Source organism: Ovis aries, chromosome 10 (genome assembly GCF_016772045.2).
Source record: "Ovis aries strain OAR_USU_Benz2616 breed Rambouillet chromosome 10, ARS-UI_Ramb_v3.0, whole genome shotgun sequence".
In the NCBI taxonomy this organism is placed as follows: Eukaryota; Metazoa; Chordata; class Mammalia; order Artiodactyla; family Bovidae; genus Ovis; species Ovis aries.
The window spans coordinates 76,194,921-76,216,995 of record NC_056063.1 but is presented as its reverse complement, the minus strand read 5'-3'; the positions used below and the strand labels follow the sequence as shown (position 1 = coordinate 76,216,995).

Below are 22,075 nucleotides of genomic sequence, written 5' to 3'. Positions count from 1 at the left end.
TTTCCTTATAAGTACAGTGGCTGAGAAATGGAACACATAATTTTTTCTAATGATATGCTATTTCTTTGGTTGTGGTTCAGTTGCTAAGTCACGTCTGACTCCTTGAGATCCCATGGACTGCAGAACGCCAGGATGGTCTGTCCTCCACTATCTCCCAGAGTTTGCTCAAACTCATGTCCACTGAGTCAGTGATGCTATCTAACTATCCCATCCTCTATTCCCCTCTTCTCCTCAAGTTCTCAATCTTTCCCAGCATTAGAGTCTTTTCCAATGAGTTATATCTTCGCATCACAGAGAAGGCAATGACACCCCACTCCAGTACTCTTGCCTGGAAAATCCCATGGGCAGAGGAGCCTAGTGGGCTGCAGTCCATGGGGTCGCTGAGAGTCAGACACGACTGAGCGACTTCACTTTCTCTTTTCACCTTCATGCATTGGAGAAGGAAATGGCAACCCACTCCAGTGTTCTTGGGGAGAATCCCAGGGACGGGGGAGCCTGGTGGGCTGCCATCTATGGGGTCACACAGAGTTGGACACGACTAAAGCGACTTACCAGCAGCAGCAGCAGCTCTTCACATCAAGTGGCCAAAGTATTGGAGCTTCAGCATCAGTCCTTTCAATGAATATTCAGGGTTGATTTCCTTTAGGATTGACTGGTTTGATATCTTTGCTGTCCAAGGGACTCTCAAGAGTCTTCTCAAAAGCATCAGTTCTTCAGCACTAAGCCTTCTTTATGGTCCAATTTTCACATCCATACATGACTACTGGAAAAACCATAGCTTTGACTAGACAGACCTTTGCTGGCAAAGTAACGTCTCTGCTTTTTACTATACTGTCTAGGTTTGTCATAGGTTTTCTTTTAAAAAGAAAACTGTGTTCTGCAGTCCATGGGCTCTCAAGGAGTCAGACATGACTTAGCAACTGAACCACAACCAGAGAAATAGCATATCATTAGAAAAAATTATGTTTTACATTTCTCAGCCACTGTACTTATAAGGAAATATTTTGATTTAAAAACAAGCATCTTTTAATTTCGTGGCTGCAGTCACCATCTGCAGTGATTTTGGAGCCCAAGAAAATAAAATTTGTCACCATTTCCACTTTTTTCCCATCTATTTGTCATGAAGTGATGGGACCAGATACCATGATCTCAGCTTTCTGAATGTTCAGTTTTAAGCCAGCTTTTTCACTCTCCTCTTTCACCTTCATCAAAAGGCTCTTTAGTTCCTCTTCACTTTCCACCATTAAAGTGGTATCATCTGCATATCTGAGGCTGTTGATAGTTCTCCCAGCAATTGATTCTAGCGTGTGATTCATCTACTTGACATTTCTCATGAGGTACTCTGCACAGAAGTTAAATAAACAGGATGACAAAATACAGCTTTGACATACTCCTTTCCCAATTTGGAATCAGTCCATTGTTTCATGTCTGGTTCTAACTGTTGCTTCTTAAGCTGCATACAGATTTCTCAGAAGACAGGTAAGGTGGTCTGGTACTATTATCGCTAAGAATTTTCCACAGTTTGTTGTGATCAATGAACCAAATGTTTTTCTGGAATTCCCTTGCTTTTTCTGCAATCTAATCCAATGGATGTTGGCAATTCAAAATCTCTGCTTCCTGTTTTCTAAATCCAGCTTGTACATCTGGAAGTTCTCAGTTCACCTACTGCTGAAACCTAACTTGACGGATTTTGAGCATTACTTTGGCAGTATGCGAAATGAGTGCAACTGTATGGTAGTTTGAACATTCTTTGGCATTGCCTTTCTTTGGGACTGGAATGAAAACTGACCTTTTCCAGTCTTCTTCTCAGTCCACTCCTGAGTTTTCCAAATTTACTAACATACTGAGTGAAGCACGTTACCAGCATTATCTTTTAGAATTTGAAATGGCTCAGCTGGAATTCCACCATCTCCACTAGCTCTGCTCCTAGCAATGCTTCCTAAGCCCACTTGACTAAACACTCCAGGATGTCTGGCTCGAGGTGAGTGACAACATCATGGTCACTATTTTGCCCAGTTCTTCTATGTATTCTTGCCCCCTCTTCTGAATCTCTTCTGCTTCTGTTAGATCCTTACCGTTTCTGTCCTTTATTGAGCCCATCTTTGCATGAAATGTTCCCCTGGTATCTCTAATTTTCTTGAAGAGATCTCTAGTCTTTCCCATTCTACTGTTTTCCTTTATTTCTTTGTATTGTTCGCTTAAGCAGTCTTTCTTATCTCTCCTTGCTAGTCTCTGGAACTCTGCATTCAGTTGCGTATATCTTTCTCTATTTCCTTTGTCTTTTGCTTCTCTTTTCTCAACTATTTGTAAGACTTCTTCAGACAACCACTTTGCCTTCCTGCATTTCTCCTTGGTGAGGTTTGGATCACCACCTCCTGGACAATCTTACAAGCTTCCGTCCATAGTTTTTCAGCCACACTCTGTCTACCAGATCTAATCCCTTGAATCTATTTGTCACTTCCACTGAATAATCATAAGGGATTTGACTTGGGTCATTAAGGTTATTTCTCTTAAAAAACTGCATTCAATAACCAACTCCTATGTGAAGGGCTGAATAAAAAGCTAAGAAAGTGCACACATTTGCAGACATGCCCTAAGCATGTTGGGAAGTACACACACACAAGAAAGGAACACTCTCTGCTTAGGCAAATTAGCATGTCACACACTGTTTTCAGTATGGCACTTCAAAAACTTTGTAACAGTATCTTTAGATAAGGTCCAGTCAGAAAACAAAGCCCCAGAATCATCTCATTATTTCTGCCTCTTTGCCCCTTTTTAGAAAGCATGTACTGAAAAGCCTAATTTTAGAATGTATGTGGGGCAGCAAGAATCATTAACTATATGTAACCATGATAATTAATGTTACTTCATTTAGTCCCACAAAATCCTCTATCTATTACCTTCATGAGAACAACAATCTTCTCCACTAAATTTTAAGTATAAGAGTTACAAATAAATGGATAAAAATAGAGATCACAAGGTTACTATGTTAAAAATTGCATTACAACAGTATACTACAGAGAGGCTTCACAAATACCCTTTCTATTTTCAAAATTCCAAATTTTAATTCAGCAACTTCTCTCATCTAAAGAATAGTTAACAGACCTGTACTGAAAGCTTCTTGAATGGTACAAAAAAACTAAAAAGGGTAATTTCTACCTTCTACTCATGTACCAATTGGGTAATAATCAACAGACAATGGATAAACAAAATGTGGTATATATCCATACAGCAGACTATTATTCAGCCTTCAAAAGGAAACAAATCCTGACCCATGCTACAACATGGATGGAGTAAAGACATTATGCTAAAGTGAAGTAAGCCAGTCACAAAAGGACAAATACTGTATGATTCTACTAGCTTCCCTGGTGGCTCAGATGGTAAAAGCGTCTGCCTGCAATGTGGGAGACCCAGGTTCAATTCCTGGGTTGGGAAGATCCCCTGGAGAAGGAAATGGCAAGCCACTCCAGCACTCTTGCCTGGAAAATCCCATGGACGGAGGAGCCTGACAGGCTACAGTCCATGGGGTCGCAAAGAGTTGGACACAACTGAGCGACTTCACTTTCTTACTTTTTTTCTTTCTTTCTTTCTTTCTTTCCACTTAGAGTTACCCAGAGAAGTTAAATTCAGAGACAGAAAGTAGGAGGGGTAGGGGAAACAGAATGTTACTATTTAATGGGTGGAGAGTTTCAGTTCTGGATGATGAACGAATTCTGGAGATGAAGGTAGTAATAGTTAGACAGTGTACCAATAAGCATACTTAATACCACCAAATTGTACACTTAAAAACGGACAAAAAGGTAAAGTTTATGTTATGTATATTTTACCACATTTAAATATAATAAAAAATGAACTTAATAATTCTTCTACATAACCAAAACAAAAAGAACAAAAACAAAAATCAGTGTTAATTTCAAGTGAATGAATGCTATTTGGGTCACTAATGAAGGAAATGTCTTAACTCACTTCAAAAAACATTTAAAGGGAAAATTATGACATTTTTCCCATGGAGTTTATAACATATGCAGATGAAACACATATGAAAACTCAACACAGAGAATGGAGATGGAAAGAAGGAAATAGTGGGCTATGAGACTGCAAAATTTCTACACTGTACATGAAATGGCATAATACTGTACTAGGTCTAAGTAGACCATATAAAGTAAGGACGTATATTGTAATCCCTAGGAAAACCACTGAACAATTTAAAATGGAATTCCAGAAAATAAAATAATCCAAAGAAGACAGGAAAGATGGAGAAAGAGGAGATAATCACAAAATTTTATAAAATGTTAGACATAAACCCAGTCATAATGGGAATTTATTAAATGGTAATAGATTCTACAGAAATTACATAGTGGCAATAGTTATATAACTTGTTTTTACATTATAAAAGGGTGAGTGTTATGATATAAATTATATCTCTAAAAAAAAGCTGTCTTTAAAGAAAATAAGACTGAGGCCAACCAAAAATTTTATAAGGCCAAACACTACAATTAAAAAATACAGATGATCAGAAGGATTGAAAAAGCGTGGCGTGACTACAGGCTGGCCACAAGAGACATGAGTCAGATGGAGAAAACCAAACCCTGCCAACAGAAAGCACGGGACATCAGTCTTTCAAATCAAACACTGAGCAACTTGTCCAAGATCACAGAGCTCCGAACCAGCAGAGTAAGAACTTGAACTCGGACTCCAGACGGTGGTAATACCAGCAAGCAAGCAGACAGAAAGGAGAGGGCGGAGCAAAGTGTGAGTATAAAATTCCAACTGTTTTAACCTCAAGCCAAAGGGAGAAAGAAACCTTCCTACTGAAATCACCCCCAAGCCCCACAACTCTAAACGAATCTGCCCTAAAGACTCCCTAAAAACAGAAGATTTCTCCTTCTCAGGCATCTGATTTAGAGCATTTCTAGGCTGTATCATCTTTCCGAAGCTGAATTCTGAGCCAGCGCATTCTCAACCATGTCCTCAAACGTCCCACACACAGTCCGTTATGAAGGACAGTCACCAGATCTCTCCTCTAAATTCAGGAAGACACTGCGAATTCAACAGAAGATCCCTGAGAGGATGCGGACATCCGGGACTGTTCTGTAGTTTCTCCCAACTCACTTTACCTGTAACACCAAATCCAAGCCAAGAGTTACTTTCACTGGCATCCTAGCTCAGGAGATCAGAAAACCAAAAGAAATATTCTGATTTTAGACCTTAACAATGGTACACCAATTAGAGGGGGGACAGGGAGTCAAAAGAGAAACAGTTTCCACCAACAGTTAAAATAGGTGCCAGCCAAAGCAGTCAATTCAAAACAAAACACTAACAATTCCATCTAGTTCCAGTTCATCTTAGAAGCAGTTCACAACATTTACTGAGACTGGGATTAACAAAGACTTTTGTAAGATACTATGCTCTCATTTTCAGGTTATGGTTTTTCCTGTGGTCATGTATGGATGTGAGAGTTGGACTGTGAAGAAGGCTGAGTGCCAAAGAATTGATGCTTTTGAACTGTGGTGTTGGAGAAGACTCTTGAAAGTCCCTTGGACTGCAAGGAGATCAACCCTGGGATTTCTTTGGAAGGAATGATGCTAAAGCTGAAACTCCAGTACTTTGGCCACCTCATGGGAAGAGCTGACTCATTGGAAAAGACTCTGATGCTAGGAGGGATTGGGGGCAGGAGGAGAAGGGGACGACCGAGGATGAGATGGATGGATGGCATCACGGACTCAATGGACTTGAGTCTGAGTGAACTCCGGGAGTTGGTGATGGACAGGGAGGCCTGGTGTGCTGTGATTCATGGGGTCACAAAGAGTCGGACACGACTGAGCAACAGAACTGAACTGAACTGAAGCTCTCATTTTCAGGCTATGTGACACTGGGCAAGGCACTTATTCTGAGATTGTTCTCTTTGATATAAATCATAAGATACCACACATTGTCAGAAAGATTAAGTAGGAACGTTGCAGTGTAGGTGTTCCACATCTATTTCTAAAAGTCTGGGGGAAGGGAAGAAAATTTCTGTGCCACTTCTTTTCTTGTTAGTTTACTGGCTCAGTCGAGTCTGACTCTGGAACCCCCATGGACTGTAGCCCGCCAGGCTCTTCTGTCCATGGGATTCCCCAGGTAAGAACACTGGAGTGGGTAGCCATGGCCTCCTGTAGGGTATCTTCCCAACCCAGGGATAGCACCTGCATTGGCAGGTGGATTCTTAACCACTGAGCCACCTGGGGAGCCCCACTTCTCTTCTTAAAAACAAACAAAATCTTACTTCAGCAAATATGAGTGCCCTGTATAACAAATTTATAAGCAAATTCTCCAGGCTAACACAAATGCATGCATGCACTCTAGAAGAATACACATTTGGTAGCAGCAGGGGATTTAAACTAGGGGCCGGGGTCAGACATTCACAGATAGAAGAAACCTTCCTTTTCAATGTATACATGTGACTTAAGTTTCTTAAGAAGTTACATTCTCAAAACTTTTTTATTTTAGTATAGTAAAATCATAGACCTGTGTCCAAAACAGAAATTTCTAATAATGTTAAGAGCAGCTATGTAGTTAAAATTAGATGTCTATAAAATACAGTGTAGTATTAACCTTTTTAAGCCATGACATACATAATAAAGTCACACACAAAACATACTTCCATGAGCTATGCACATCACAACCTATGTAGATAAAATAAGAGTTATAAAACAACTTTGGGTTTGCAAGGTCTTTGCTTTTTTTTTTCTACTCAAAAAAAAATTTTTTTTCAAATATGAGTGAACAGGGCATAAAATGGATTATTTTAAATGCACTCTTAACATTTTAAGAACAAAAATATTATTAAAGTCATTGGCAAACTTGCTAACTTTATAATTTTAGTATCAGTTGCCAAGTACTTACTACACACTTTACAATTCCTACACACTGTGGGTTACAATCTTGCAACTGAAGACCTATGACCTTGCAAAAGGGTTTCTTCAAATTTCTATCTACACAAGCTGATCGTGTGCTACCTCTGTTATTATAAACTGGGGGAACAGATTTCTGTGTGTTCTGGCTAAATTCCCTACAGGTATCTGGTCTTCAGTGTTTGGCTTGTGACGCTTTTCAACTAAGCAACTCACGGTACAGGGTTTTTTTAAGCTCTATGTACTTATGCTCATCCCACTGAGGTAAAGTCCTGATTCTGTTCCTTACCAATAGAGTGTGATTGCTGGCCTATCACTGCATCTGAGTCTCAGATTTCTTTTTGTTAAATGGTTGCATGAATTAAATGAAATCATATAGGTCAAGGTGAAAGTATTTTGCAGACTACAGAATCATGCATGTGTGTACAGGAATATATTATTATCAGATTATTAATCTCAACAGGAAAAACACCTAAACTCACAAAATACACATGAAAATAATATCAGATTTCCCAAAAAATGCTAATATTAACTATCTCATTCTCAAAAAAAAAAAAAAGAAAACTCTTTAATAGCTCTATTGACTAAAGTAATAATGACTAACACCTATAATGATAAGGTGATCTGCCTGGTAATGGCGGACTTTGTGCTAAGTTCGTTATACACGTGGTTTCTAACCTTTACAACAACCCTACAGAGTAGATGTTATTCTCTTCAATTTAAAGGAAAAAAAATTGAGCTATTTCCAAAACTTGCTACTATGAACAACCTTACAATGAACATTTTTAAAGTATATCTTTGTAGGTGAAATTCTTAAGAGTGGAATTATTGAGTCAAAGAATATATAAGCTTTAAATTTTGGTAATCCTAGCAAATTTCTGGAACAAAAAGGAAAAAGGAGGCTGAAAAAATTTACACTCCCATGAACAAGAAGACGCTTCCTGTTCAATTGTCTACACTGGATATTATAGCTATTTTTTAAATGTTTGGTTAATTCAATGGATTTTAAAAATCCATCTCACTATTGTTTTTGAAAGTTATACTCTCTATCTTACTAAAAAGTCTCCAACAAAGAGAGACAAAAATACAACCATCATACCTCAACTGCTTCCCACAGTTCCTCTCTCCACCCTCACTGCTGAGCATTGTGGATAGAATGCACTATCTGTATATATGCATATATACACTTATCTTTTAAACACATGGTTAAGACCCATACATGAGACACAAATTATCAAATCTAACATGAATTTCTTATAAAGGCAACTACTGCAACTTATAATGTTGTGCTGCATTAAAATACGATATGATAATATGAAAAAATATATATATACATAAAACAGAAAGATAACAGAATACTAGGAAATCTTTTCAATGCGTGCTCAGTCTGACTTTTTGCAACCTCATGGTCTGTAGCCTGCCAGGCTCCTCTGTCCATGGGATTTCCCAGGCAAAAATACTAGAGTGCCACTTCCTTCTCCAGCGGATCTTCCCTACCCAGGGATCAAACCTGCATCTCTTGCATTGGCAGGCAGATTCTTTACCAACTGAGCCACCTGGGAAGCCCCAGGAAATCTCTTTAAATCTCATTTAATCTTTAAACCACTCTTTCCAGGGGCTGAAACAAGATTTTGTTTAAATTATATGCAGTAGGGATACTCTATAATCCGATCTCACTTCATGTAAGTTAAGCATAAAGAATACTTAGCCTTATAAAAAAATATGTAAGTTTAGAATGCTTTTGACATTTGATTCATGGTACTTTCTAAAGCAAAAAAAAATTGCATAAATCAGAAAAAAAATTAAGAAATCATTTTATTCAAAGCTGTAAACTAAAAACAATGTATAAGATGATAAAGAACAAATATCTTTTCTATCAACAAAGTAAATATTATGCTGATTTTGAACAGCAATAAAACAAATACAAAACCAGAAATTAACAGGGGGGGGCTCTCCACATTTGATTAAATTTCAAACATAAGTCACACTATTACAGTAAAAGGAACTCCGCAGTAATTAAACTTAAAAATTTCTTTTCTATATTCTGCTCATCTTTCTTGCCAAAGGTTGTCACCAACAGAGTAGTCTATCACCACTGTCTTGGAAAACAGATTCTAATATACCCAATTTGAGATAATAAGTATTAGATTTCAATGGCTAATCACTAACCACACAATGTTGATATGAGTAACAAAATCAGTAAGCAATTTTATGTCATTCTGCTATTTTTACAGAATTTGGCAGCTATAGCCAGACATTTCAAAAGGAGTAATTTAAATGGCACACTTCAATGGGAAAAGTTTTAATGCTAGGAAAATTATATCCCAAGTAAGAATCTTGCCATGATGTACAAAAAGAGAAGATTAGTTATCATCACGATATGTCTTCACAGTGAATAAAAACACACAGCAATACCACTTTTCCATTACAAAACCATCCCTTCTGTCACAGGAGGAAAGTTTTCTTGCAGGTTATTTTATGATTCTTCATCTAATAATATTTCCTGAATCTTTCCATAACATTCACTGAACTTACTACACAGAAATCATCAGGTGATAAAAGAGAATCAAAGAACGAGAAGACCAAGTTTCTTATTTTAAGAGACTAAAATAGAGAAACAATTTTAACATAATAGGGAAGGTGGTATACCAAGTAAGAAATCAAGAAAGAAAATGTCAATGCTCTAGAAGACAGAGGAAGGAGATTAGTCCCCCCTCTCACCAGGGGGACATGGAAAGCTATTCTGGTAGAGGTAACATGAGCTGTGCCTTCAGAGGGAGGTGGCCGTTGGAGACATGGAGCGAGGGGACAGGTGGGACCACTGAGGACAGTGGTAGGAAGGATGGGACAGGGAGAGCCAGCCACGTTTGGGAACAGCGCTCTGTCTGGCTTGGCTGAGGCATAGCATGGATAAAGGAAAATGGAGCAGATAAAAATAGAAAGATAAATGAGAAAGGAGGGTAGTCACACATTCTCTCCTCTTTTCTCTCACATGAAACGGCCAACGGCACAATCTTATCCTCATTAACAGAGAGTCTGAACTTCTTGATAACACTTTCCTCCCTGAAGTCATGTGAGTACCTGACATATTTTTCACATGACTGTGAGCTACTCATGAGCAGGACACACATCTGATGCAATTTTATATCGTTCTTAAATGCCTTGAACATAAGATATCAACTAATCCTTTTTAATGACTGCATAAATGCATGAATGAACATATTAGCATTTCACTTCTCCCAGACTCAGATACTCCTCTGTACCAGGAGCTGGCAAACTTCTTCTATGAAGGGCCATACTGTAAATATTTATTTGCAGGCCATTCAGTCTTTACTACAGCTCTGCAACCCTGTTGTTCTAAAGCAGAAGCAGCCACAGACAACTCACCTGTTATCGCTGCGAGGCTGTGTGACAATAAAACTTAATTTATAATACAAAAACAGACCGCAGCTGCATTTGGCCTGTGGACCATAGTTTAGAGACTCCTCATTCACACAAACTTAAATATGTCATATTGTACAAATACATTTAAAATATATTCAAATCATTTTCTTACATAATGACAGAACCTCAGCCAAAATTTCAAACAAGATAATAAAAAGTGATAAACAGGAAAATGTGGATATACTGCACAAAACCTGGGAGATCTGGACCCTCAGATACCTATACCTTGTGTGCCCTCTCCAGACATTTCTTACTATTAGCCGTCTTTGTGAGCTCAAGTCACAACTTCAGGCCTTAGTTTTTAATCTATAAAGTAAATTGGTTGAAACAGATCATTCTGAGCTGGAACTCTATGATCTTTAAATTTGTCCCAATTAACTTTATGTATTTTAAGTGAAAATAGTCAATGCTATGGTTTTTCCAGTCACCATGTAGACATGTGAGAGCTGGACCATAAAGAAGGCTGACTGCTAAAGAATTGACGCTTTTGGATTGTAGTGCTGGAGAAGACTCTTGAGAGGCCCTTGTACTGCAAAGCAATCAAACCAGTCAATCCTAAAGGAAACTGACCCTGAATATTCATTGGAAGGACTGATGCTGAAGCTGATGCTCCGATATTTTGGCCACCTGATGGTGAAGAGCCAACTCACTGGAAAAGACCCTGATGCTGGGAAAAATTGAAGGCAAAGGAGAAGGGAGCAGCAGAAGACAAGATGGCTAGATAGCATTACTGACTAAATGGACATGAATTTGAGCAAACTCCAGGAGATAGTGAAGGACAGGGGAGCCTGGCATGCTGTAGGTCATGGGGGTCACAGAGTCAGATATGACTTAGCGACTGAACAACAACAACATCTTCAAAATGGTAATTGCATTCAAAAGTAACTTTGAATCAACAGAAGAACAAAATACAAGCATATTGCAGAAAAAAATATAATGTACTAAAATATTAAGTTAACTTAATACCTAACTGATCTAAGGAGTTTCTTGAAGCATTATTCAATATCATACTTTAGTACCCAAAAACTAAGGTTTCAGTACCATCTTGAATGTAGATGTAAACACACTTGGAAAATCAGTTTAATAGCAAATATAGGTTCACATGCCTAGTCAGGATGATGGTATCAGAAGGATACTCAGATCATTAAAAAAAAAAAAAACTTTTCCCACAATAAAGAAGCAGTAGTAAGATTTCATATTAAATGTCATAATAGGCAAAGGAACAAATACCAGAATCTTACTTCTGGCTTCACATTCCTGCTTATGGTACAATAATTAATAAATCACTGGACTGCTGACATATTTAGCTAAAAGTCTGACATGTTTAATTTTAAAAGTCAAAGTCCACACAATGTGTAAAAAAACTAGGTATCATTCATTATGTGTAATGATGATTTTACAACTTTTCCATTTTTACTCTTCAAATCAAGACTTTAGAATAAGTCTTCAGTTTTCCCAAACTATTTTCAAAGAATCATTCTGGGGTCAATTAAAAGTCTATAACTCACCACTACCCACGTTTACAAAAGCAACACCATCACACTGCTTTCTGAATTATAAGCTAACAGTTTCTCGCTAACTACAAACTTACCAAACATTTGGCAAATTCTTTGTTTTCTGAGAGAAATCCATAACCTGGATGTACCTTAGAAATGAAAACAAAAAGCACTTTCAGTTTTATCGATTTGCAAAACCTTTATAATAAGCAAAACAAAGAGAAGGTTAATGCATTTATTGTTCAAGGGCTCTCGAGTACGGTTACTGACCTCTCTAACATCCTGAATATCTCTAACTCAGTTCAAACCCAAATGCCAAGAAATCACTGTCAGCACGCTGCTTCTGACCTAACCACAGTCAGAGCCAGCTACATACACACCTTCCTACCCACTTGCACTTGGCTATGCTAGTCAACCCCACCCAAACTCCCCCACTGTTCCTGAGACCAACTTTGGTCATAAACATGGTAGGTCAAAGAGTTATGTTAAAGGAAACCTTTCACAAGATGGATGAGAAACTCTTAACTCCCCTTCCTTTATAGTACCAGAAAAACTGCTGCTTTCCAACACCCTGGCTACTAAGCCAACGAATGTATTTTATTCCTGATAATATGAACATACTCAGCCACTACCCAATGATCAGTTTTCATCAAACCTAACTGAAATCAACATTTGGCTTTACTTTTTCACCATACTCTGGATTTTTCTTCTAATATTTGCCCCCTTTCCCCTCCTCATTCCACTCAGCCAATCAACCATTCCATGCTCTCCTCTCTCACAAGCCACACTGCAACAACTTAAATTCTACCATCCTGTTCTAACCAAGTAAATTTGACCAAACATAAATTTAGCCACCCTATTATTAGTATTAAACATATTTCTAGGAAAATAATTCTGCTACATGTCAAATTTCTAAGTGAGCCAATATCATAATCTAATCTAGAAGTATCTATGCATTTGAAATTTCTTTTTTTACCTGAATTTTTTTTCTCTGCAATTACATGATCAACTTGGTATAAAAAGATAGGATCTTTTCCCCTCAATTTTAAAGTTTAATCTACTTTTTCAACTTTTTATTTTGGAGCATAGGCAATTAATAATGCTGTGACAGTTTCAGGTGGACAGCAAAGAGATTCAGCCATACATATCCATGTATCCACTCTCCCCCAAACTCCCCTCCCATCCAGGCTGCCACATAACTATCTTCACATCTGAGATCTTTTACATGTTAAACTAAGCTTTATGAACATGGTACAGAGTAATTTACACTACTACATCATATGAGAGGAGTTTCACTCCAACAATTTCATTTTATATAAACACTTAACTGAAGATTGTATTCTGGCAATCTATAGTTTTACTATAGAGTTAAGAGAGTTTTATCTTTACAGGTTAGCAGAGTTTTACCTTCACTAACTCTGCTAATAAATTATAACATCTATAATAGGGGCTCATGAATTCAGTTTTTTCTTCAAACAGGCATCTTAGTAAAAGTTGTTGGGTTTTTTCCCAAAAGAAATGTGCCCACTAATTGGAACACTCCAGGCTAATTGCTGGTACTGGCTGCTTCTATCCAATTTCAGGTAACTCTGCAGGGGTTTTCAACATTATATGTAATTAGTTCTGTGATAAACACACATACACACACACAGCAACAATATTAAAAAAACACTATGGCCAATCAGAAACTATTTTTTTCCTTGGATTCCACTCCATTCATTCAGAATTGGGGATGGAGAGAACTGCCAATTTCTCCATGTAAATCATGTACATTCCATTGACAAAAAAAAAAAAAACAACAACAAATAATTACCAACTGCAATTTTATTTCTGGAAGTATAAGGAGGCACAGATAATTTCTGAATGATTAAAACAATTTAAGACAGGGTCTTTTGGATCTTATTTACAAAACTTTTTTTTAAAAAATACTATTATCACACTGAAAGGGTTAATACTCAAAACTAATTGGGATTTCTTTTTTTTTTTTTTCCCCCTTCTCCTAGCAAATTTGGAAATGAACTAAAACTGCTCCCTGGTGTGAAAGCTGAACCCAACAGCCACCTGCGAGATCAGAGGCCAACCCTGCCAGTTGCCACGAAGCCTCTGACTCCCAGTAGCGGATTCGGCCACATTTCACTCATGTGACATGAACTGCAACAGCACTTTCGATCATTCTTTCCCTTTTTTTAAAAATACAAACTCTAGCGTCCCTCTCACTACATATGAAACAGCTGAAGGGTTCATTGGGACTCACAGCTTGGGCCCTGGTGTTCCTGACGGCGTCCATGATGGCGTCCATGTTGAGGTAGCTCTTACTGGTGGGCGCTGGGCCAACGCAGACAGCCTCGTCTGCCATCTTCACGTGAACCTGACGAGAAATCTCTGCGTTAACAGGGCCTCCCAGCAAAGAGAACCACCTGCACCTGCAAGCACACCCAGAACTGCGAACCTGAGTGCATCGCTGTCCTCAGGTCTCTCTCTGAATGTGCACTAGGAAGCTACAGTGTGGCAAATAAGCTCAGGGCTATGTTAACCAAGATTTCATTTATTACAAGCCTAACTCACTGTCTAACCCGATAATTTCCACACCAGTTTGATTAGGTAAAATCACAGCAAACAATTTTAGCCTCCTGCAAACATTCAGTTCATCTCTACATAAATCTTGTATCAAAAACTACCCTGTTACATGTAGCCAGGCTAGCCTAATATACTAATAACAAGCACTCCTGCCCAGTTCTAAGCAAACTCCCCAGGAAGTGGAGATAATCAGAGAAACTGAGTGAAGGGATGGGGTCAGTGTTCCTGCACAGCATTAGGTCAGCACCAGGCACAAACTGAAGCTCCGGACTGAAGAGTTCAATACCACCACACATGCGCCAGAAAACCTTGAGAATCGTTTCAACGGTCTCACATACGATCCTCATCCATTTTAACCTTTCTTCCTAAAAGAACCGATACATGCATTAAGTTCTAAATCAACTCCAAACTTAAGAATATGTGCTCCATTTTTAAGACTATTTCCTCCACAGTGTTACAAACCTGTTTTTGCTTAAGAAACGCAAGGCATTCAATACAGAGTAGAGTAAGTTACTTACTTCTGAAAGCAATCTATTCTTTTAAAATGATGAAAGGGATTCATAATGTTTTTGAAATGGCTTTTCCTAGCAGTTTAAACTTATTTTACAAGGCAGACATTAAAAACTGGAACACATCCATATACCTGGGCATGTATGCCCCTCTTCCAAAAAGTCGAAGGTGGAAAATAAATTTGGGTATTGCTAAGTTATATTCCCCAGCTATAAAGTAGTTTTTAAAGAAGCACTTGGTTTTAAATGAGATTAAAAAAAAAAACACCAACCCACCCAAGTCACCTTTAAGAAAGTTCAGAGTTCTCTTTATCAATTCAATATTTTCAAACTATACACAAAACTGTATGGTGTATTGAAACGTTAAAAATACTTACTACTCAAGGGATTTACAGATCGGTATCTTAACATCAAATACTCAAATCTACACAGTTCACTTTCTTTAATAATATCCGAGGAAAGGCAGCCGGGCTCGCAAAAGAATCCTAAAGATTCCCAAACTCAAAGCAAGGGTCTCCTGTATGCCTTGCCTATTCCCAACTTCAACTTGCTCTTCTCCCCTCAGACCAGAATGTCCGCTTTTCTACTGCCTTCTGTCCAGGTCAGTCCCTATTAATAGCAGTTTTGTTGCTGTAGTTGTGGTTGTGGGTTTTCTCTATAAGAAAGAAACTGAACACTGAACAATCCTTTAGAAAGAATGCCTAACTCAGGCAGGAATGGTTTTAAAGGTAAACCCACACTTATTCTGTGCCTTCATCTCCCTCCAGGTGCCACTCAGTGTCTCAAGCTTCCCTTCTACCCGAGTCTTCAGATCAATCTCCCGCGATCTGAGCTTCCACAGCACCTGATACAAAAGTCAACCTTTCATCGCCTCCTGCCCAGTAATGTCATTTTGACTGCTTTACAGATTATGTCTGTTAAAATTTATACACTCTCCTTTGCCAGATCATAAGGTCCTGCAATGCAGAAGCTGTCTTAAATTCCTTTTTTAAAAAAAATCTCTCCCAGCACAGTTTTACTGCTACAAGCTTTTAAATTTATAGATACACTTGAATGACTGCTTAACTTTCACTGTTAAGCCATTGTCTTTGAGGTAAAAGGCTATGCTAAATTAAACCTTCTCCAATTTTAGTAACCCATGGCAACTAAGGATTATATGGTGGGGGGCAGGGGATGGTGGGGGTGGGACTGAAACATCTACACACGTATCCATGTGTATTGGTATGTCCAAACTTTCTACAATAAATATGCATTAAAAAGGAGGGGAACCCTAATAACATTTTGACTTGTTTACTTTCAGGCTTTTTTTTAAATATACTTCTGTAACCAAACTGCATATATAATGTTGCATCCTTTGTTTTCCAACTATCATCAAAATAGACACTCTTCCTAGGTTAGCACAAACTCTTACATGTAAACAAACTGAGAATCTAGCTCAAAGCCTATAACATGTTTTGCTGCTAAGTCGCTTCAATCGTGTCCGACTCTGTGCAACCCCACAGACGGCAGCCCACGAGGCTCCCCCGTCCCTGGGATTCTCCAGGCAAGAACACTGGAGTGAGTTGCCATTTCCTTCTCCAATGCATGAAAGTGAAAAGTGAAAGTGAAGTCGCTCAGTCGTGTCCGACTCTTAGCAACCCCATGGACTGCAGCCTACCAGGATACTCCATCCATGGGATTTTCCAGGCAAGAGTACTGGAGTGGGGTGCCATTGCCTTCTCCGATAACATGTTTTAGCAAATCATTAATATTGTTTGAATAAACATTCAAACAAATACATCAAAAGCAGGTCAAAACTGCCTATGGACTTTACAAAAAAAAGCAAAACATGCTGTTTCTAAAGGGTTGGTCGGTTTCTTCTATTTCTCAGAAACAAATCTTGCTTTAAGGTAGAAGCATATACTAGCATCTCAAGTCCATAGTCTGGCACAGGCTCAGTACTAGCAAAAATATGTGGTAAAACCATTTGAGAGAAAAAAAAACTAGGAACATTCTGCTGCCTTAGTGCCCGAGGAGATACTTATGAGCCAACCAGGAAAGAACAGTTTAAAACACTTTCAAAACCCAATTTAAATTTGGTTGCTACTGTTCTAAATGACTAAAGTGATTTCTTTGGCTTAATAATATTAATACAAAGTGAAAGTCACTCAGTTGTGTCTGACTCTGTGCGACCCCATGGACTATATAGTCTGTGGAACTCTCCAGGCCAGGATACTGGAGTGGGTAGCTGTTCCCTTTTCCAGCATATCTTCCCAACCCAGAGACTGAACCCAGGTCTCCCAAATTGCAGGCATTTTCTTTACCAGCTGAGCCACAGTGGAAGCCCAAGAATATTGGAGTGGGTAGCCTATCCCTTCTCCAGCAGATCTTCCCAACCCAGGAATCGAACCGAGGTCTCCCACATTGCAAGTGGATTCTTCACCAGCTGAGCTACTAGGGAAGCCCATGATATTAATACAAAACAAACTGCATTCAAGCAGTGCAGACTCTCTTCTGAAGAATGACTAAGCAGCATCACCCACACTGACTAGATGTATTTATGTCTCACAAATGTCAATACCCTGAAAAAATATAAATTTCATTTTTATATTTCAATAGTAAAAGGAAAATATAACAATAATGGAAAATTGAAACTGAACTAGTGAATTAACCAGGATATTGCTGACAGCAAGTTTCAAATAGAAAATCAGATTTTAAGTACTAAGTCAAGGAGTCAGTCTTCATAAACTTTTCCAATAGAAAAGTTTCCAAATGGGGTTTTATTTATTTTAAAGATTATTAGTTTCCTCCTCAAGCACTAGTTTTTATATAGGTAAAGAACCTACCTGCAAGACAGGAGATCCGGGTTCGATCCCTGGGTTAGGAAGATGCCCTGGAAAAGGGAATGTCTACCCACTCCATTATTCTTGCCTGGAGAATTCCATTCAGAGCAGTCTGATGGGCTATAGCCCATGGGATCCAAACAGTCAAGACACAATTTAACGACTAACACTTGGAAAATTTCTGATTCTTTAAATAGGGGAAAATTACTTGTATCAGCCTTTTATTTTAGGCCAAATAACAATCTAGCAGAACAAGGATATGTTTTTAAATTTATGGGACTGAAAAAATCATCTTCCTTATTGACTTTTTGTTTAAATAATTAAATGCTTGGCCACAGATAGGTTAAAAATTATGTCTGAATTTTAAAACTTTCAGTTAATGGAAACTTTCATATTAGTCCATTAGATGCCTGAGACATGATGTAAAGATAACTCTGCTTGGGCCCTAATCTCATCAAATAGATTGCACCTAAGGTGAAAAGGAGACTAAAAAAATAGACTAGACCAGCTCTATCTAGGGAAAGCAAGCCTTGAAATACCTGCTAAACTAGCAGAGAATGAGAAAGCTAAGGAAGACAAGCAGCGCTAAAGATGTTTCTTCCCCACAGACAGAGAGGACAGACTTGGACACAGTGGGGCAAGGACAGGGCAATCCGAATGGAGAGAGCAGAGCGGAGATAAACACACCACCATAGGGAAACAGACGGCCAGGGGAAAGCCGCTGTGCGACGCAGGAAGCTCAACCTGGCGCACAACCAACAGGGGCTGACAAGGTCCATAGGGACTGACAACGGCGGCAGGGCATGGCCTTCACAGCCCTGAAGGGGCTCAGAGCGCGGATGGCACAGAGAGCTGGTGAGCATGGGGGCCCCACGCTAAACTAGCAGAATGTGGCCACTGTGAGAAGGGCAGCAAGGTAGGGAAGTGGGGCTGGGAGAGGCAGCCTGACCTCCTGCTCTTGTCTTCAAACCCCCAACCCAAGGCAGAGGTCAAGGAAGCTCCATCCCACTGCTGGGCATACACACCGAGGTGACCAGAACTGGAAGAGACACGTGTACCCCAATGTTCATCACAGCACTGTTTTTAATAGCCAGGACATGGAAGCAACCTAGATGTCCATCAGCAGACAAATGGATAAGAAAGCTGTGGTACATATACACATGGACTATTACTCAGCCATTAAAAAGAATACATTTCAATCAATTCTAATCAGGTGGATGAAACTGGAGCCTATTATACAGAGTGAGTAAGCCAGAAAGAAAAACACCAACACAGTATACTAATGCATATATATGGAATTAAGAAAGATGCTAACAATAAATCTATATGCAAGACAGACAAAGAGACACAGATGTACAGAACAGTCTTTTGGACTCTGTGGGAGAAGGCGAGGGTGGGATGATCTAAGAGAATAACATTGAAACATGTATATTATCATATGTGAAACAGATCGCCAGGTTCAATGCATGAGACAGGTGCTCAGGGCCGGTGCACTGGGATGACCCTGAGGGATGGGATGGGAACGGAGGTGGCAGGGGGGTTCAGGATGGGGAACACATGTACACCCATGGCTGATTCATATCAGTTCATGGCAAAAACCACTACAATACTGTAAAGTAATTAGCCTCCAACTAAAATAAATAAATTAAAAATAAAATAAAATTGAAAAAAAAAGAGATACACTCCACAGATGTCAGTCTCTGGAAGACTGATCCATAAAGGAAAAAGTCTGATAGAATTAATCAAAATTTAAAACTTTTGTTCTTCAAAGACAATATTAATAACAATGCAATTCCACTTCCTGCCCGACAGGATGTCTATAATCAAAAAGATAATGACAAACATTGGTGAGAATGAGAAGAAACTTGAACCCACATACTCTACTAGTGGGAATGTAAAATGGTACAGCTGCTTTGGAAAACAGTCTGTTAGTACCTAAAAAGTATAGTTATCAAATGACCCAGCAATTCCACTCCTAAGCATACACCCAAGAGAAATGATAATATATGCCCATGCAAACACATGTACACAATTGTTCATAACAGGCTTATTCATAATATCAAAAACTGAAAGCCATCCAAATGGCCAGCAGCTGGTAAATGGACAAAGCAAAATGTATTCGATTCATATAGTAGAGTATTACTCGAACAAAAAACGGCCACAAACTGATAAATGTAGTAACATAAATCTCAAAAACATCCAAAATTGGGATAGGAGTATGTCAAGGCTGTATATTGTCACCTGGCTTATTTAACTTATATGCAGAGTACATCATGTAAACTGCCGGCTGGATAAACCACAAGCTGGAATCAAGACTGCTGGGAGAAATAACAACATTAGATATGTAGATGATACCACTAATGGCAGAAAGTGAAGAGGAACTAAAGAAGCTCTTGATGAAGGTGAAAGAGGAGAGTGGAAAGGCTGGCTTAAAACTGAACATTCAAAAAACTAATATCATAGCATGCAGTCCCATCACTTTATGGCAAATAGATGTGAAAAAGCTGGAAACAGTGGCAGATTTTATTTTATTGGGCTCAAAAAAAAATCACTGCAGATGGTGAATGGAGCCATGAAATTAAAAGACCCTCGCTCCCTGGACGAAAAGCTATGACAAACCTAAACAGCATATTAAAAAGCAGAGACATCACTTTGTTGACAAAGGTCTGTACAGTCAAAGCTATGGTTTTTCCAGTCATCTGCGGATGTGAGAGTTGGACTGTAAAAAAGGTTGAGCTCCAAAGAAGTGATGCTTTTGAATTGCGGTGCTGGAGAAGACTCTTTAGACTTCCTTAGACAACAAGAAGATTAAACCAGTCCATCCTAAAGGAAATTAACCCTGAATATTCACCGGAAATACTGATGCTGAAGCTGAAGTTCCACTACTTTGGCCACGTGATGCAAAGAGCCAACTCATTGGAGGAAACCCTAATGCTGGGAAAGATTGAGGGCAGGAGAAAGAAGGGGGCGACAGAGGATGAGATGGTTGGATGGCATCACTGACTCAATGGACATGAGTTTGAACACTCTGGGAGACAGTGAAGGACAGGGAAGCCTGGTACACTGCAGTCCATGGGGTCGCAGAGTCAGACGTGACTTAGCGGCTGAACAACAACTACAAAAACATTATTCTACATGAAAAAGCCAGACACAAAAGGCCCACTATTAAATAATTTGATGTATCTGAAAATTTTTAGAAAATGCAAAACTACAGACAGAAAGTGTATCAGTGGCTACCGAGGTGAAGGTGGTAACAAGAGTGACTGTAGATGGACACAAAGAGGTCTTTCTGGGTAATGGCTGCGTTCTAAAAGTGGACAGGGTAAGGGTTGCACAAGTCTAAAAAATACACCATGATTCAATGAAATTGTTAAGTAAAATCAGGAAATTTCATATAAAAATATTTTAAATCCACTGTGCTGTGAGGTCTAATGAGATACTCCTGGTACATAGCACAGTGCTATATGCTATTAATTTTTGATTAATCACTAACCAATAAAGAGAAAGTTAAGATTCACCTGACAAAGAAGATTTCTGAGACAGAAGCCAACTGAGAAGGGCATTCCAGCAGTACAAACACTGTACCAAATGCACGGAGGCCTGGGAGGGAATGAAAACGGTATGGAAGTAGTAAGCATCAAAGCAGAAGGAACCAGTGCTGAGTGCTCCAGATAGACCAGAGAAGGTAGGGATTTAGAATAGCTATTGGATCCAACGAACCAGATCTCTGGCAACTTTGGGGACTTACTCGAAAAACAGAAATAGAAGCCAGACATCCCTCGGTTGAAGAGCAAATGGGGGGCAAGAAAAGAAAGGCAAACTGAAGGTGACTAGTCTTTCATGCGGCTTAACCGTAATGCCAGGGAATGGTGGGGGATGCAAGAGTATTTTACCTTCTTCTCTAACTGTTGGTAAGATGCAGTACACATACAAGGTATTCAATAAAACTTCTTCATTGCACATTGATAGAGCTTTTCAGGGAGATGTCCTCACAGAAATACCTAACAGATGTGAGTGTGTGTGCCCAGGCTCACAAACTTGACTAGAAGCCCCTAAGATGGAAACAAAACCACTATGAGCAGCCAAACACACAGCTGTGAAGGCAAAAGACAACCTGGAAAGAGTCTGCAAAATTTATAGAGATTCAATGGGAAAAGTTCTGGAAATAGAAGGTGGTGATGGTTGTACAACAGTGGCATTAAACACACAATGCCACTGAATTGTACAATTAAAAATAAAGTGATAAACTTTATGCAATTTTACAGTCTTTTAAAAAAACTATATAGACTCATCACCACTTGCAGACTATCACTGACAAGCGATTGTGAAAAAAT

The 22,075-nt window shown here is 38.9% G+C and overlaps 1 protein-coding gene across 2 annotated transcripts in view; it reads right to left on the bottom strand.

Annotated features, from left to right (window-relative positions):
- Window positions 1-22,075, bottom strand: part of PCCA (propionyl-CoA carboxylase subunit alpha) — a 378,551-nt gene that overhangs the window by 302,310 nt on the left and 54,166 nt on the right. For both annotated transcript variants that reach the window (XM_015098256.3, XM_060394658.1), the window contains exons 5-6: window positions 14,088-14,201; window positions 11,929-11,982 (exon numbers count right to left, since the gene is read on the bottom strand). In XM_015098256.3, coding sequence (XP_014953742.2) covers window positions 11,929-11,982; window positions 14,088-14,201 — 168 coding nt within the window. The remainder of the gene's footprint in view (window positions 1-11,928; window positions 11,983-14,087; window positions 14,202-22,075) is intronic.